Source organism: Trachurus trachurus (assembly GCF_905171665.1).
Source record: "Trachurus trachurus genome assembly, chromosome: 1".
Taxonomy (NCBI): Eukaryota; Metazoa; Chordata; class Actinopteri; order Carangiformes; family Carangidae; genus Trachurus; species Trachurus trachurus.
In genome coordinates this window covers 1138063-1157766 of record NC_139891.1, presented here as the reverse complement: position 1 = coordinate 1157766, position 19704 = coordinate 1138063, and the positions used below count along the sequence as shown (strand labels likewise).

The window sequence follows — 19704 nt, the reverse complement described above, 5'->3', positions numbered from 1 at the left end:
TCTTTGCACCTTTACCTTTCCAGTCATTTTCATTATCTTTACAAATTCTTCCATGGGTGTCGTTCTCTCCAAGGTCTGTCTCGGGCCTTGACAAGGAGCCAGATCTGATCCACATGGAGGCTCACACACCAGATGGAAGTGAGTTTCCGTCTCTCTCACACACACACACACACACACACACACACACACACACACACACACACACACACACACACACACACACACACACACACACACACACACACACACACACACCTCCATGAGGAGTAATGAACAGGTTTCTTTGGGAATGGCTTCCTGGAGTACAGAATGTGTCTCCAGGGTAACAGCACTGACTTGCTCCACCTATAAAGCTGCTACACACGAGTCTTGGTCAGTATGGCCTGTCCTCTCTTCCATTACTCTCAACAGCCAGCAAAGTGACATAGATGAAACTGTGCCTGTGATTTCAGAGTTGTGTTCCTGAGTACCTAAGCATTGCTTGTTTCATATGACCACAGATATGCTTGTTTGTCGTATCAACACAATAAACACAAATTAGCAGCTTCAAATAGAAAATTAGTCAAAATAGATTGAATATAACCTTGCATAAAATGGCTTCAGAAAGTATTCAGGCCACTTCAGTTTATGCACACTTTGTGTTGTAGATGTTAAATGGATAGAAATTGAATTGTATACAGTCAGTTTTCTCTAATGATCATTACATTCCAACTCTTTGTTTTGACTCCGAATTACCTTCTTTGCTTTGATTATCCTGCTCCATCTGGACAATATTAATTGATTGGATATAGACACTGCATTATAAAAGCCAGGCAGTTCAAGGCGAGGTGATATAAAATGGGGGAACGGCATATTATGGCCAAAACGTTCAATGTCTTACCTTGAGACGTCTCCATAATTGTGAGGCAGAAGACGTTTGGAATCACCAGGACATTGCACTTTGCTGTCTGGCCAAACTGAGTAACTGGGCAAGAACGGCCTTGACCAAGATCCCACAACAGCCATGCTAACAGAGGTCCTCTGCAGAGACGGGAGAATTTGCCAGAAGGACAGCCACTTCAGCACCACTCCATCAATCAGGCCTTTATGGTAGAGTGACTAGATGAAAGACAGTTTGAGTAAAAAGCCTGTGACAACCTGTTCACAGCAGCCAAATGGCATTTAAAGGACTCTGAGTGCATGAGAAAAAAAGAGTCTTTGGTCAGTCGAGACAGAAATTGAAGGCTTTGGGCAGAACTCCAGGCAATTTGTCTGGTGAACACCAGGCACTGCTCATCACCTGTCTAATACCATCCCTACAGTGAAGCTTGGTGGCGCCAGCATCCTGATACCAGGTAGACCGCGGTCAGAATGCCTCGAAGAAGTCCTGTCCCAGAGTGCAACCTGAGACAGGAGCTCAGGTTCAGCTTTCAGCACAACAATGACCTGCTGGGGTGGCTTTGGGAGTCTCTGTCCTCAAGTGGACCAGTGAAAGCCCACAATTAAAGGGATAGTTCACCCAAAATTGAAATTTCGACTAAGGGCTAGGAGAAGTTTCAGAGTTATCCGTGGCTTCTCTGAGTTACAGAGGGTCTCGGCGTAGCAGTGCATGTCCATATAACGGTTGCAAATGGATACCAACTGTCCCTAAAAAATTAAATAAGTCTATATTTCAAGCTTGTTTTGTTGACAGACCCTGGTTCGTCCCAATTTTTCGGGACAATTTCGCATTTTGGGGCTTCAATACAAGACGGACATTACATACGAGCAGCATGGAGGTATTTGGATGTTTTTTGGTGTGTCTTTTTGTTACGAAGACAGTTGGTATCCATTTGCAACCATTATATGGACATGCACTGCTATGCCGAGACCCCCTGTAACTCAGAGAAGCCACGGAGGACTCTGAAACTTCTTCCAGCCCTTAGTCCACATGAGGGTGAGTAGATAATGAGTGAAATTTCAATTTTGGGTGAACTATCCCTTTAAAGGCCACATCTGTGGAGAGACTCAAATCAAGTCAAGCTTTATTTTATTCTCTGAATACATTCACAAGATAACAAGATGTGGTTAGCCTACATTATGATCCAAGGTTCAGGACACAAGCTGCAAAGACACAGTTGAATCTAGAGTGATATGCAAATATGGGACATTTTTGTACATTGAAAATGTAAAATTTTACAATGCAACTCAGTGTGCAAAAACTTCTGGAAGCCACCATAGTAAGACATGAATATTATTTGATGTAATTCAGTCAAAAGCAGTTCCCAGCTGAGTTTGCATTCATTTTATCACTTGTTACAGACAAAGTTTTGGTGCAGCCTTATATACAGCGTGTGAACATGCAGCACGAGGAGCATAATAATATTAGTAATGTGAATTTCTTGTGCATTCTGTATGTTTCCCATTTGACAGATGTGCAGTACGTCACATGCAGAGCCCAGATGTGCACGGAGGCTAACAGGAACTACCCATTTCCAGGATACATCGACATCAGCTCTTTGATAGTTCAAGATGACTACATATTCATACAGGTAGGCTCCAATGACCATATAAATTTCCTCTTTGAGGATAATAAAGTTAAACTTGACTTGACTTGAACACTCAGCCCCTCTGGCTATGCTGTAGATACTGGCAGAGCAGAGCTTCATTCAGTGCCTGTTGAGGTATCACTGCTCAATTGGTAACTTTATGTGAAATTTGTGGATTTTAATTAGGACTACACTCTATATATATATATATATATATATAGAACATGTTAACTTTTGTTTTACTTCAGAAAAGCATCTCTGAACTGAACCAGCTCTTTGCTCCGCCGTAGAGTTCTCAATGAGCCTGAGAATGAAAACCCAACAAGTCATTTGTAGATATTTCTAGCCCTGAACCCGTGTGTCTAGTCGGGTTGGTTGAAAACTTTAGCCCTGCTGGTCTCTCTTTCTTTGAGCGGTAACAGTGGTTCTCCCTGTGCCTGTGTGGGTTCTCTCCAGGTTCTCCAGATCCCTCCAAGAGTATAAACACATGCCAAATGTTAAAGGAGAAGTGCCGTCTTTAACAACCTGGACCTTATTTCTGGCATAAAATATGGTGGTTTACTCGCCCATATAACGTTGGTGTCAGTAGGAGTCCTTCAGACAATGTTTAGATCCATCAGAGAGCTGCGTATATCCTTATAGTAGGAGTGATCAGGGCACCAAAATGCAGCCTCTGAATAACACATTATCTGCCACGAAACTTGTTAATTTCACCAACATGTTAGTGCTATTCCCCTTTGAGTTTCCTGTTATTGTCATCTCGTCTGTAGATTGAGCACGGCTCATTCACTCTGCCTCTTTGTGTAAATCATTTTTATAACTATAATGCCCCTGGCTAGACAGTATTATTCTTTATATAATTGTTAAAGCCCCAGTGTGTAACTTATTTGGCTTTTTATTAGCAAAAATCAAATAATACGTATTTCACTGAAGTGGAATCACACCCGCATACAAATGAAAGCTTTCTTGTAACTTAGAATGAGTTGTTACAAGTCGTGGGCGATGCACCGAACCGAGGCGGTCATGTTGCATCGCCATTTTTTACGTTGAGTGGCAGCGTGACCGTAGGTAACCACGGAAACTCAGCGGAGCTGTGGGCTCGGCCTGTTAAAACTGTCACCACTGTGTAGTGTGAGGAAGGACGGAGGCACTGATGTTGCATTCAGGTGCAGTCAGGCAGACGGCCGTCGGCAAACCAACCGGATGTCATTTTACTCAACGAGAGAAAGACGGTAAAACATGGGTCAGATAAACAATATGACATCACCATGACAACATATTGTCACGCCTGTATTGTTTTCCCTGGTGCTGGTGGACCACTTGTTTACATTGACGCTTGTTTATCCTGTTACATGCAGCGTCTGTTGTCTGTCTGACGTCTGCCCGATTTCCCGTGAATGCAACATCAAGAATACGTTCAGATATGCAACCGCACCGCTAGATGGGGGGAAATTCCTACATATTATTCCTTTAAAAATGCAATTAAAGGTCGTTTTTTTTGTGCAACGGTTGGCTTGTTTACCTGGAATTTGCTCCTTTGAATATGATGGACGTCCTCACCGTTTTGAGCCAGAGTCTGGAGCTCTTTGAAAGGAGGATGTGGAGGCAGAGAGAGGAACATCTGGCCAGAAAACAACAAACCACTGCACATCTGCGAATAGATGGTAACTGGTGGTGTTGTTGTTGTGGAAAAGCATTATTGAATCATAACAAAATATTGGTGAAATGAACAAGTTTCGTGGCAGATTCCGGTGCCCTGATCATTCCCACTATATGGATATACTGTGCGTGGCTCTCAAATGGATCTAAATATCATCCAAAGTACTCCTGATGACACCAAAGTTATATGGGGGAGTAAACCATATTATCAACCGTATAAACCATATTTTATGCCAGAAATAAGGTCCAGGTTGTAAAAAAAAACAGCACTTCTCCTTTAAATTGCTGGCTTAATCAGCCATAGTGAGTCCAGTTCTTTCTGCAGAAGCAGCATGTGGTTTTGTATGCAGGTTGATGTGTGTAACTTGCGATAGCATTGGATAAAACATATAAATAAGAAAAGAAAAGTAAAGAAGCTAAAAAGAAGCAGAGTTACTCAGAGCTCAGATTTGGACATTTATTTGTCAAAGGCTTTGCTCAGCATGAAAGCGTCTCGCATCACCCACAAGTATTTGTAGTTTTAATATTCATCCTGATTCCTAGCCACTGCATAGTGTGTCATATTAATCGTGATTTCTGTGACAGAAAAAATCTAAAATTGTAATGTCCTGAATTCTAAGTAACTCCGATGCAGTTTAGGGACAGAATGAAGATAATCTACTTCGACATTGTGCTAATTAGCTTTGTTACACTGAAAGGTCAGCAGGAAAAGTTAGAATAATCATGAGGCTAATCCACAATAACAGTTTTACTTCTTCCAGCACCTGTGTTTAGATGGGAAAAGTGTGTGTCTCTTTGTTTTTTCTCCCTTCTTGAAAGTGTGTCTTTAAGGCCAGGCTCTGGCACAAGTTCCGAAAAAAAATCTTGCTCCATAAAGTAGATGATGAGAGTAGATGACCTCCAAAACCCTTGCCTGACACTATTACAACATGCTAGAAACCATCATTTATAAAATCCCACACACCCTGAACCCCTCACCTCTCCATAGTGCACCAAGGATCACACAGTCAGACACATCATTCACACTGCGCTAACATTCTGTACCTGATGCTGCGTTCACAACAACTCGGAGGTCGGAATTCTCAACTCGTAAATTTCCGACTTCGGACATCAGTGCGTTCACGCTGCAGGAACTCGGAAGAGAAAAAAACATGGATACCCGAAGGAAGTTTGGCATATTGTGGCTTACGCTGAATACAAAAAATATATGCAGCAGCAAATTGTGTTTATTTTAGAGGCAAATGAAGAGGAGAGGAGATGCCGCAGATGAGTGCACAAATGCACAATTGCACATATAATGTTATAGCCTTGATAACCGTTAAACGTTATTTCCATTACATACGAGGACCACAATTTCACACAATACAACAATCACAGCTTAATATAAACATATTTCATATACTGCAATAATACACAAAAAATATGCATTAAAACCTCAACAAATAAGTTCAAATTTTCAAATTGTAACCGTTTAAGACGAGGGCCGCCATGTTTTCATGTTGTTGTGACGTCAAGTCGGAAAGTCGGACCTCTGAAATGATACCCAATTGTCCGACCTGTAATTTCCGAGTTCTACGCTGTTCAATTCATTTTTTACAACTCGGAGCTCGTTGTTTTCCGACTTCCGAGTTGTCTTGAACGCACCATGAGTCACTCAACTATATATACTATATATAACTATATATACTTATAATGAGTTATAATGCAGTTATAGCACTTTATAACTATAGTTATAAACACTCATAAATGATCATAATGCTTTATAACAATAATCATAACACACCATAAAGCATTTTATCATGACTTATAAGGTCAGGTATTATAAGTTATAACTGTTAGTAACTCGCTGACCATGCCACATCGATAATGCATTATAAATATAGTTATAATGTGTTAGAATTGGTTTATAAACGTGTATAACTATCATTATAAACACTCATAAATTATTGTAAGGCTTTATAACAATAAGCATAACACATTATAGAGCATTATAAATTATATATATATATAAATTATATTAAACTATATTTATAATGCATTATCGATGTGGGCATTGTCAGCGAGTTACTAACAATTATAACATGTTATAATACCTGACCTTATAAGTCATGATAAAATGATTTATTATGTTATGATTATTGTTATAAAACATTATGATAATTTGTGAGTGCTTATAACTATAGTTATACAGTGCTATAATTGCATTATAACTCGTTATAGAGATAGGCGTCAAATAAAGTGTTACTGAAATATTCTACTATTGGTGTAGCTGTTGTAACGGTGCTCCTCCAGTTGTTCAATGGCACTATTCACCAGAACACTTGATTTTTCAGAAACCTACTTACCTGAGCCGCCTACGGCCAGCAGGCCCCTCTTCCAGAACCCCTCAGCACATTAAACAAAGAGAAAAAATAGAGTTGTTCTCCAAAGATCCTTAAATCCTGTTTGACCTCTCTGAAGTCTTTCACAAGCACTCAACCTAAACCTCCCCCTTCAATTTGAGGACCCGCACATTTTAACACGTACGTGTCGCAGATGAAAGATCCTGAAAGGGATGGGAAAAAGGAAAATCAATCATACCAATTCCTCTTAAAGTTCAAACCGCCTCTGGTTACCCCGCCATCGATCTCCTGCTCCTTTACTGGATTGCATGTGGGACTGTTCTGCGGTGCTCACTACTAGGCCGTTATGTTTCCGCTCAGAGCTTGTTTTCTCTCTTCTGACCCATTTGAGGCACTTACAAGATGAGTAAAAGAATCAGTCCTGTCATACAACATTAATACTGACTCACTCCTCTTCAGCAAAGAGCTCCGAGTTGGATTTGAAGGTTTTTCCTACAATGAATTTCATTTTGTTATTGATAGGAGGGGAAAGTGGGTTTGGGTTCTGCAATCTCACTTTGCTCTGTGTGTCTCTATGCATGTGTGTATGTCTGTGTGTGTGTATCAAGTGCTCAGCTTTCACTGCCTTGAGGCTAATGACAATTCTCCAACACCCACCATGGCTGTGTTTTCTTGCTGCATAAGCTAACAAGTAACAGCTTGGAGTGTTTGCAAAGGGTTTAGATCATTAAGGACGACTCCTTTTTTCCTAGACAGCAGATGAAGCTTGGGTAGGCAACTTAAAGATTTCTCTTGACAAAGAATAATGAGACTATTGATTGTTCTACGAGATATTTACCAAAGTCCACTTTGAAACCACCGAGTGCACTGACACCTGGGGAAGGCGGCGTCCTCTGAATGCAAGCCAGGACATTGCTATAAATGGCCAAGTCGAACAAAGAAAAAGAAATTCCCTGTGTGTAACCAGCAGCGCCTGGAAAACCGCAGAGAGAAAGAGAGATTGACGTGCGTGTCGACACCCACGATCTTAATTGATTAGATCAAATACAATATGGTGTCAGTGATGAGGTTGGACATGAGGTCTTGGTACAAGGTGTCCTCTGTATTCGCTCCATCACAGCAGCAGTACCAAGAGACACTGTGGAAATCAGATGATGCCAAAAGAAAAAAAAAAAAGCTCAAATTAAATCAAAGCCCCAGATAGTAGAGAGAAGAGTATCTAACATGCAATTAACCAGACTTTGTTTTATGTGTGTAGGTTCCCACGTCAGGTCGAGCCACTTATTACGTGTCCTACAAGAGAGAGTCATTCATACAAATCAAACTGCCCAAATATTCCCTGCCCAAGGTAAGTGTCAGTTTTAAGGCAAGGGTTTTCACCTGCCACTCTGTTATCACTCTGTTATAACTGTATTTTTTCTAAGACTCATACACTATGTTTCCATCCTCTTGTCAGTCGAATTATCAGTAACACTTTAGATTAGGGAACACATATTCACCATTAACAAGGTGCTTATTAATATGCATATAAGTAGTAATTATTAAGCACGTATTAACACCTACATTCTACCTCTATTACACCATGAATTAAGATTTTTCCTGATATTAACTCCTAATTATCGCTTATTATTGTAAATTAATGCATTGTTGTTTCTGAATAATGATGTGAATAACCGGTGGGTTAATGGGGTCTTGTACAGGGGCAGTAGCACAAAAACAGTAATTTGTCCTTTATCACTCTCAATTAGTATAGCATTAATGTACAATGAGTAAGCCATAATTAGGAGTTAATGTCAGGAAAAATCTTAATTCATGGTGTAATAGAGGTTTGTTTGTTTGTTTTTTGCTTTGTTTGTTTGTCTTGTGTGTAATTTGTAATTTTTATTTATTTACTCTTTTTCAACAAATTATGTTAAGGAGTTGTATGTCATATTTTTTCTCTATTTTTCAATAAAAAAAAGAAAAAAATGGTGTAATAGAGGTAGAATAAGGCTATGCAGAATAAGGTGTTAATATGCTTAATAATTACTAATAAGGAGCTAGTAAGCTACTTATATGCATATTAATAAGCACCTAGTTAATGGTGAATATGTGTTCCCTAATCTGAAGTGTTACCGAATTATCTAACGATCGCTAAAAATATTAATGTGAATAATGTTTTCATCCAAGAGCTTTAAATGGAATAAAATCCATATATAATGATGTCACACTCTGCTCTACCATCATATTGCTGTATTCAATACATTTCTTGCATTTTAACGGGTTTCCATTCATTTCCACAATGAACTGCAAAACCAAATGTGCACAAGCCAAAAGTGTGACGGCCCACTGGAGTCGTTGCCTGGAAACCACTGAGCCATACGAATGCCAGCCATGTTAAGTTAGCTTTATAGCAAACATCCAACATTGACCAATGAATTGTAAATACTGCACAAGTTATAATAGTGCTGATTGTGCCAGCTAACTGAGACATACCAAGCTGTCATCAGAGGACAGCGGCATTAGGGCGGTATAGCTCACTGAGGTTGAGCAGGCACCCCTGGTTCGATTCCCCCGGCGGCCCTTTGCTGCATGTCGTTCCCCCTCTCTGTCTCCCCATTTCCTGTCTGTCTTTCCGACTGTCCTATCAATTGAAATGCAATGACATGTAAATAGTTAAGGCTAGGATGAAGGCTAGGCAGGTTCTTTGTTTACTCCCATCATGTCTTTGAAAAGCCAGAAACACATAGAGGAAATGATGTAAAACGTGATCACAATTCACATTTATCTGTCAAAGAAGTGTTTCCATCAGCATTTATCACATAAGCCTTTTATCGGTCAGGAAAAAATCCAATGAGATCGACAGAACTAATTTTTTCATATATTCATGAAATCAAACCGTATTTTCGTCCATTATTTCCATAAGGCATTTTTAATTTGATAAAATTGCACATTGAAAGGTGTGGATGAAAACATTGCTATAGCAATGCATTTTAATTTCAGTAATTAATTCAGTATCCCCATATCTTTGTGAGCATTTGGATTTTGTTGGTGTCACATTGGAAACATTAATTGGATTGGTAGAAAAAAAATGCATTACAATTTAGAAGTATACCTTTCCCGTAAAACTGGAGTACTCTTCTTAAAGACTTACTTTTCCAGACTTTAAGTGACGGTACAGTAGCATACTGACAGAAAGCTCCTGGGTGAGCTATCATATCTTATCAGCCATTTATATTCACACTACAGCATTGATCTCATGACCAGTGCCACAGTCAGCATGTTCTAATCCGTCACCTCTCCACCTCCAGTCATAACTCCTCTTAATCTGTCCCTGCTCTCTGATAGGATTTACACATCGTCAGCACTGATGAGAAGCAGGTGTTTGCAGCGGTGCAGGAGTGGAACCAGAACGACACCTACAACCTCTACCTGTCTGACACCAGAGGGATCTTCTTCACGCTGGCCATGGAAAATGTTAAGACCACTAGGGGCATTGGAGGGAACCAGATGCTAGACCTGTATGAGGTAAGCACCCTATGACAAGGTTTTCATTGACTAATGATGATGAATTGATGATTTTTATTGTCCATTGCTAATAATAATATAATAATATAAGTGACCCAACAATTACATTACTACAGATGAATTTTCCTCGAAGCCCTGCATGATATTCCTCTTTGAAACAAGGACTACTTCATTTTAAATGCCCACTGCTGATACAAATATAAATATTCCTGTCAATCAGCAGATGTTTACGTCATTCTGTCTAAAGGTTGCTGGCCTGTCAACCTGACTACCAGAATTCCAGTAGTTGATAACAATACCAGTGAATTTCCATGATTTTCCATATTCATTCACCACGATAAAATGCATAAAACAAACAAACTCATGGACTTCTAAATTCACTACTTAAAAAAAAAAAAAAAAACTGTTGAACATTAAACTTTTAAGTATTTAAGCTCCACTGAGCTTCAATAACTTCTCAAAATTTAAATGAAGTTAAAGCAGAAGTAAGTGATATTTTTGTGTTAATATAATGCTTAAATAGTTCTATCTTTCGACAGCAATCACTTACATAGAGTGTTTGGACCGAAACACGGGTCTGTCAGTCACTCTGCTCTGCTCTGAGCCGAGGAGAAAACTTTTCTCGTATCCTACAAGTTTTATCCAATGAGGAGAGAGAACGGCATGAAGGGCTGTGTGTGCAGCCAAGGGATGCGCGTGAATGTGGTGACTTAGGGACGAGGACCAATAGATCCATGACGAGGGCGGGGGCTGCTAACTCCATCGGCTGACAAGACGTTATGGTGCGTTCAAGGTAACCTGTAATTCCGACCTGTGAAGTGGTACCAGTTCGATCTGGTACGAGTTCACGGGTTGGAAGTTACGAGTGGCCGCTATAGTGACTTTCACAGGTAAAACAGGTCGGAAAAACACGAGTTACGGGTTGCCTGGAACGCTACAAAGTCGTAAGTCGTGACTTGAAGATGTAATTTACAGTTTCAAAACCCTGCCTGGAACGCAGCATTAGCCAAAACGACCGGATCGCTTACTTCTGCTTTAACAACATTGTTAAAATGGTAAATATGGCTCAGCACAAACAGGAGTCATGGAGTCATTGTTTGTATGCTTCAAGTCGTTCAACAGGAGAACTTTTGTTCTCATTAATTCACTTTAAGGCTGTTATCACACATACTGGTGAGAAAATCATATATTGTTTCATTTTTCGGCATGTACTGTACGGCCCACGTTCACACCATGGATCTAACAGATAACTCATATTCAGATAATAGATTCACACAAGTTTGTTTTCATGCTGCACCACTGGCAGAGCATCATGTTTCAATGATGACTGACTGGAAAAAGACGTGACTCAATCAAACTTGTGTCGTACAGCAGGCAGTTGGATCCAGCTGCATTCACGTTCAACTATAGCCACACCGAGACCCCCCCCCCTTCAGACTGTGTCTACTGCCTTTCACAAAATAAAACATCTGTTGCCCTTTACATACAGAAAACCATGACGATAGAATTTGTGCTTTTACTTTGAAATAGGAAGCTAACCTACCCTCGATGTAGCTAGCTTGAACCAAAATAAACCGTCTTTGCTTGAACCCTCCGTTTTGACCGATCTCGTCCCGTTAGCGGCATTTGACCGCTCAAGATGCCTTACTGGAGAGTTTTGTCAGCTCTGAGACGAAGATCGGCCCACCGGTTTCCATTTAGAGTTGCTGAAGAGTTTCTCTGATGACTTTAGGTGGAGGCAGGCTAACACTACCTGAGTCAATATCACTATAGAGTGCCTTTGGTGTCCTCATTAGAATCACTCAGTCATCATGAAAATATAGCAAAATAATGAAACTCTGAGGTCTTATTATAAATGGCCAAACATTTACTCACATATTGGTATAATTATAATTCACTTAAAATATGTTCCCTTTATTTTATACCGTTTTCTTGCATTGGATGTACGTGATTTTAGCATGTCCCACACAGTGCTCTGCTAACTACAGCGTGTGTAATAAGTGCTTAAATGATACTAAATTAAAACTTTTTTTACATGGTTTTATTGTCCACAACAGCCTATTTGAGAAAAACAGTAAGTTTGATCATGTATATTCTATTTTCATAATTATATTGAACATTTTGTGTGTGTCCCTGAAATCGCTGTCCACCCTGTCATTTTGGGGTAACTGCCCCTTTAAGAAACCCTATGATGTTTTCAGTGACATTACTACCATCATTTTGTCTTTCTTCAATGGAGCCTGACACAGTGGCTAGTTGCAAAGTAAGTATTTACACATATATTTCGTATTTGTTCTCGTATTATGTGTGCAGTTGGATGTTGTCAAGCTTAACATGTCCACTCTGTCATAGTGAAATATCAATTAATATAAATACCTTTCAAAAATTTGAAACATATTTGTTAAAAAGTACACAGTCAGCTTGCTAACTGAATCATGTTGCTAACTGAAGGTCCACCATGTGCTCATTTAATGCTAAAATTATCTTAAAATGTCCACCCTGTCATTGTCCACCCTGTCAGGACAGTACTGTAAACCTCCCATGACAGGGTGGACATGGTTCATGACAGGAAGGACATGTGCATAATTTTGGCCTTATGCTGATAATGTTACACACTACTATACATTTTATAACAGTACATGCTGTACTGTACATAGTAAGAGTGGACAATATGGACTTTTTTGGTGATATTATTACAAATTGTGTTTCAGGCAACGACGTCAAGGGGAAAGCATTCGAAGGAGTTCGAAGAGGAAACTGAAAAAACAGCTTGCAAAAGAGAAAACTAAAACTGAGAAATATAAGAAGATTCAATTGTTCAACTGGTTTCCCCCTATATGGGAAAAAGACCTCTGACATTTTTTTTAACACAATTTATTTTAGATTTATTGCATTTATGAGTGTCCACCCTGTCATGCCCAATGTCCACCCTGTCATTGTCCACCCCGTCATTTTCATGTTTTATTAAAATAAACAAATTATTTTCACAAGTTATTGAAACCTTTTGTGTGATTCTGTTATAAACAAAAGAGGGCCAAATAGAATTGTTTGAAAGTTTGACCAGATATCTTTGTTGTTAGATTTTATTTAGAAAAGAAAGTGCAATTCTCGCAGATTTTATAGAGAAACAAAGAGTTTGCCATAATTTCATTAATATCCAAATACTTTTCCCATTAACTAAAATATAGTGTTGAGAAAGGGACTAAAAAGCTTTCTAAAAATGTATATTTTATAATCACTATGTAATTACAATGTATTTATTCTACTTTGAATGTGTCCATGACAGGGTGGACATATTTCGCTGTTTGCATATACTTTGTTTGCTTTCAGTTAATTTCTAAAAAGTGTGGGAGCTTGACCATCATGCATTTCTAATAGCATAACATCTACTTAATACAATAAATATGAAGTTACATGGAAAATCTCAGCTTTTTTTTTTGGAAATGGGGAAGTCTCAAAGGCACCTTATAGTGATATTGACTCACCTATACACTTCCAGCGTTTGAGCTAAGCCAATTAGCAGTGCGCCAGCTCTGCCCGTATCTCCCTTATTACTGCACGCACAGTCGAAAGGATGGTGTCTATCTGCTTGTCATGGACTCGGGAGTGAGGCAAGACACACACAAAAAAAATGTTGAAGTATCCCTTTAAAACTAAAATGCAGTAGAGTGGAACACAGTCTAAAATGTTCTGTATAGCTGAAGGGAACAACAGAGTGTGGTGATAATTCTCTGTGGATTTGACACTACGAGTGACTGCTTTCAAATAATAATGTGATTTACAGTTAACATAAATATAGTGATGACCTTGGTAGCTTACTGGCTAGCAATCGCATGTGTTTGCATTTGCATTCAGCAGGAAAGTAGAATTCCCTCCTCCTCCACTCCCTGGTGAAGCCAGTTTATCACGCCTGTACTGGCAGGTGTGACTGAGAGAGTGAGGGGAGGGAGATACTGGCCAGCAGCAGTGGCAGTGGTGCGGTAATTAACAATGCCATTACTTCTCATGCACAGTATGTGGTGTTTGTGTGCAGCGCCCATTACCATGCAACAGTAGCTAAGGCATTTCCACACACAGCACGAGATGATAAGTCGTTTTAATTGTATTTGTCACACAGTCACAGCTCTGTTCTTGATCTGAACCTAAACAAGAGCTGGATGATACACTGCGTCTCTGATAGATCAGACCCAATACACATCAAAAGATGCTGTGGGACTCATCCCATTTATTGCTGTTAGAGCCGAACAAACTGCACTTCACAGACCTAATGTTCCAAAGAGAAGGCACGGCTCTGGTCATACCAGAGGGAGGATCAGCAAAATATGTCAGAGATGTTTTGTTCCTCAACTTAGAAGTCATGTTGCTTTCCAGACTGTCTTTGTTCTCTCTGCTCTCCCCTCCTAAGATTAACAATGCTTCTTTCACACAGAAAAAAATGGACAATCTTCTAAATTAGAAAAATTATTTTTATTTCCAATCCAATTGGATAAAGCCAATTTTATAATCATGAGCCTTTTGTTGTGCAAACTAATTTTCTACTGACATCAGGGCTCTGCATCATCCACAAAACTTCACTTCACTTTGAGATGTTGTTTAGCAGGTGGCTTTTTCACAATTACTTCTGATTGTTTTGGATTTATAGTATTACAACTTTTTGATCTCTTCTTGCCTCACTATGAACAGCTCTGAATAGAGATATGAAGTGGTTTGTTTTTAGTGGAGACTATTGTTGAGACTCTTCTATTCTTGGATGTTATCCCAGACACTTGAGTGAAGATGAAACCAATGTTGCAGGCAAGAATTGATAAATCAACTGATAATGGCCATAATCAATAAGTGTTGCTTTATTGTAAATGTACAGGGATTTGTTTTGGCATGAAATAAAATGCAGTGGTTGCATTTTATCTTTTTCCTTATATGTGGACATGTGGGTCATGCACAGACGTTCCGCTTGCAGTAAATGCTGACCAGTCAAATCAGGCTCCTTGCTGTATGTTTTATTTAAGAATTCCCCATTGTATCTTAACAACACTAAATCAACAGAGCCCATTATACAGTATCAGCAAATACAGATGTTTTCTTCAATGGGGGGAGGATGTTAAGAGGTTCAAATGCAGGCTGTGTGCCAAAAGAAGAAAGCTCTTTCCTAGATGCTACATAAATAGTTAAAAACATGGAAAATCTGAACTGGAAGCATCTAAGCTTACCTCCACCATGAGAAATTCTGGACCAGGCCTTGAACTCCCCCCACCCCCTGCTTGCTCCAGGTTGTCAGGTGAAGCAGCCTAGGTCAAGGTCTCATATATGTTTTAAGTTTCTGTTACACCTTAAACACTATTTTGTATTTATTTATATATATTTATTTTCATGAATAATAAAGACACAGCAACAGTCACAACAATTACAAAATCTACAACAACAAATGACATTTGTTCAGTTAAATGACTCTCGGTAAGTATGTCAACAGGTAGACAGGTGGGTGTGGATGACTACTGTAAAGGGAAAAGATGCGACAGGCAAGGAGAAGCTTATACAGGCAAGGAACTGTGTGTTTTACATCAAGAAAGGATCTAACAGTGTCCCAGAGCTCGCTGGTATCCTTGTCTCAGTCCCTAAAGATGGAGGTGGCCGTTTCCACACTTAAAGACAGAGGACTGGTTAAGATTTTGGTGAATCATTTTAATGTTGTGCTGTGAAGAGTGATCATCTATAGAATAGAAGAGAGATCTACGTATGTTTGCATCATTCAATTTGTCAGCAAGACAGGACAGCATTGGTGATGTGAGTGGTGCACAGAGGGAAATGTATGCTAGTGGGCATGAGTGATTCTCCTTGTTTGCAAGCAGGTATATGTGTGTGTGTATGAGTGTGTGTGTTTGCACATCTCTATATGTTGAGAAGGTGGAGGCAATAAATAATTACTGCAGCGACTGACAGGTCAGGTTGGACCCTCGTTAGTGGCATCCATCCTGAGCACCATGTTTCTATGACAATGTCAAATGTGCTGCCTATTAGTGCCACTTATACAGACATGCCCCTTCAGGGAGGGACACATATCCAACTGCAGCCGCTCACTATGGTAACCATTTGGAGAGACTGTCCTTTCCATTGCATGTCACGCTTTGGTTTCGACTGAAGGACGGGTCTAATCCCTGAGAGACAACTTGCAGGGAAGGTTTTGGAAGAGTGTGTGTCTTTATAAGTGTGTGTGTGTGTGTGTCATGGCACCATATGGACTTGGACTATCACAGTGGCTGCACTGAGTCATTTTGCATGTGTTTATCTGTCTGTTATCGCCACCATCATAGATTCACAATCATGCAAAATGCATTCATAAAACCTAACAAGCTTGTAGATGACTCTGAAGGTCTCATATTCTACATGTTTTGTGTGTTTTATTTGAAGAGTTGATTTATTAGAAGGTGTATCTGTGGTTTTATCAGCCCAGAACCATCTGGGTGTAGTTTTACATCTCCTCTCTCTCTGGAGCTCCAGTAACAACAGGTCAGTGAGCCAATCAGACTCTGAGCCCATGATGGAATAAAACTGTTGCAGATGGTTATAGTTACAACTTTTTCATTAAAACAATACATTTTACAAAAAATAATAGATCCACAGAACGTCTAGAAGGGTGCAGAATTAAAGTATTAATTTTACTGAAAAAAAAGTATAGTGTAGAAATTATTGTTATATTATGTTGACGGGTCCGAAATATGTAAATATTTACATTGGCAATGTGGACAGGAAATAATCTCTGCACCAACAGCATTAGTATGTTAAAGCAGAAGTAAGCGATATTTTTAGTTAATATAAGTCTTAAATAGTTATATCTTCCGACGGGAATCACTTACATAGAGTGTTTGGACCGGAACACGTGTCTCTCAGTCCCTCTGCTCTGCTCTGAGCCGAGGAGAAAACTTTTCTTGTATCCTACAACCTTTATCCAATGAGGAGAGAGAACAGCATGAAGGGCTGTGTGTGCAGCCAAGGGATGCGTGTGAATGTGGTGACGTAGGGACGAGGACCAATAGATCCATGACGAGGGCGGGGGCTGCTAACTCCATCGGCTGACAAGAAGTTATGGTGCGTTCAAGGCAGCCCGTAACTCGTGTTTTTCCGACCTGTGAAGTCGTACCAGTTCGATCTGGTATGAGTTCACGGGTTGGAAAAACACGAGTGGCCGTTATAGTGACTTTCACAGGCAACAGGTCGGAAAGACACGAGTTACGGGTTGCCTGGAACGCTACAAAGTCGTAAGTCGTGACTTGAAGCCGTAACTTACGGTTTCAAAAGCCTGCCTGGAATGCAGCATTAGCCAAAACGACCGGATCGCTTACTTCTGCTTTAATGTCACGTGACTCAGAGCTCAGAGGGAGCCAGATCGTGCTGTCATTAGCATTAGCACAAAGCTAACTAACAGTCAGCTGGTACTGTCAACACTGGAGCTGCTGCTCGTTAAATACTGTTAGCTTAGCTTTAGCTACTAGCCGCTCCCTATAGACGGGTTTCTGTGCAACGTCATCGCAGATGTGCGCGCTCAGCCAGGGGGCAGTAAGCGGGACATTTTTAGGCTACAAGCGGAGTCAAGCAGCAAACGAAAAGGACAGGGAGTTGTTGTGCTGTTAACTGCACAAGCCGGCAAAAGGATGGAAGAAATTGTATAATATCTCGAGGGCTCACTGGGCTTCTCTTTGAGATAATAGCAACTATCGGGCCATATGATAGCTGGCCATTTGGACATATCTGAAATCCATTAGTCACTGGGAATGTTATAGCTATGGGTCTGGTAAAAACCAAACTTATCAACCAGCACATCCAGCGTTTCCAACGAGTCTGTGGCGGCCGCGACTCTCTCTCTTGCGCTGGTGCACACACAGGCACTTACACACACGGACGGTAACATGCTAATGCTAGCTAATGTGCTCAAATTGCTGGTATCCGAGTAGTGAAATGGCACTCGCATACCGCCCAAGCCCAGCGAGTACTCGGATCGGCTGCAGCACTACAAACAATACGGCATCTACATTGATATCAGTTCACTCCGAAGCAGTCTTTTTCTCCCTGGTTGCGCGCGCACCAAGAAACCTGTCTATAGGCGTACCTGGCAACCAGTGCAATTGAAGGTTGGAGCGAGAGCGGGCGAGTGTGAGTGCAGCACATAGACTGTAAAAAGTATGGACGTAGCATCCGTGACGTCACCCATTGGTTTTGGGGAGTCGTTTTTGTGACTCAAATATGGCGGCCTGAACAGTGCCACGTTGGATTGGCCGGCCGAGAACCCGCCCACTGGCCTCGAAGCAGCTGTCTCCGGACCGCTCCCGACCTGTCACTCAACGTTTCCGCGCCCTAATTGGCCAGAGTTTTAACCTAATAACAGTAAAACGGTAGAGTTAAAAAAAAATTCACCCCCCTCAGAGTGTGTGCGGGGGTAGAAACTATCGATTGAGACCAAAAAACCTGCTGACACCAGGCTTTGATCATGTTTATTGAGGATGTAAAATTGGCGATTTTAACATGGGGGTCTATAGAGAATGCTCCCTTCTGACACCAGCCCCCGGTGGCAGCCGAGAGGATTGCAGTTTTTGAACGCGGAAGTGAGCTTCACTTCTCAGACTGACAACTGCCCCCTTGGTGCAACACCTATTGGCCGGGATGAATTAAAGTTGTAGCTAACACCTTTAAGGTGGAAACTCAAATCCCTCACGGTTGGATGGTGGGGGGGCTTCAGGCATGGCTGAGAGCAGTGACTGCTCTGATTGTTGTTTTTCAGAATGCACTCCTGGAGACATCTTCAACTGCTGGAGCAGGGACTGACTGCTACAGAGGTAGTTTGAATGGCAGGTGGTTGTTATGCCTCTCATTCTGTGGACAGATGTTGTCAGTATGATGGTATCATCACAAACGTACAATCAAGAAACTGAAAGGTGTGGTCCAACCCACAATTACTGACTTCTCATGTCAGAGCTGAAGATGTTATCTAGTTGCAAAATAGCAGTGAAGACAGTATAAGAGTAGGTAAGCGGCTCTGCCAGACCGTCACACACAGACAGGATGAACACACACTGTTGCCTCAATACTCAGAATGCCCCTCCTGATGAGAGCGCTGGGTGTGCTGTCTCATCCGCTGATGAGGACTCAGCTGTGATGGGAGCATGAGTTGCATATAGAATGCTAATACAAACATACTGATGGAATTCAATCTGTTATGTGTCCATCAGGTGGCAGGAATTAAAGGCATGTTAATTGCTAACAAGAGGGAAGACAACCAAGTGAAGACCTACATCACCTACAACAAGGGCCGCGACTGGAGGCTCCTCCCGGCCCCCGCTACTGACCTGGATGGAAACGACATCCACTGCATATTGGTAAGATACACAACCTAACATGTTTACATTTCTATATAGTGTAAACATGTGTGAAGACAAATGTGTGTGTAACTTTCAGAACTAGTTATTGTTGTGAAATTAATTGCAGCAAGTGATTAATGAAGCTACAGAGAAAGGGACTGTTCTCCCGCTGTGACAGTGTTCTGACACAATGAGATAAATTAGACTTAATAATTATGCACAAGAGGTTGTTATGGGATTACAATAATGACTACAGTGGAAACTCTTTTGTGTACATATGCACAGATTAACTCATTAACAACTGTAAATCTTGTGAGTTTTCTAAGTGATATGAGTGCTACT

The 19704-nt window shown here is 40.6% G+C and overlaps 1 protein-coding gene across 1 annotated transcript in view; it reads left to right on the top strand.

Moving 5' to 3' along the window:
- The window catches only part of sorcs3a (sortilin related VPS10 domain containing receptor 3a), a gene marked incomplete at both ends in the record, with an annotated part of 303702 nt that overhangs the window by 223500 nt on the left and 60498 nt on the right, over positions 1-19704 (top strand). The window contains 5 exons of the mRNA XM_083980334.1: positions 74-138; positions 2392-2510; positions 7767-7856; positions 9836-10015; positions 19234-19380. Of these exons, the coding sequence (XP_083836460.1) occupies positions 74-138; positions 2392-2510; positions 7767-7856; positions 9836-10015; positions 19234-19380 (601 nt within the window). The remainder of the gene's footprint in view (positions 1-73; positions 139-2391; positions 2511-7766; positions 7857-9835; positions 10016-19233; positions 19381-19704) is intronic.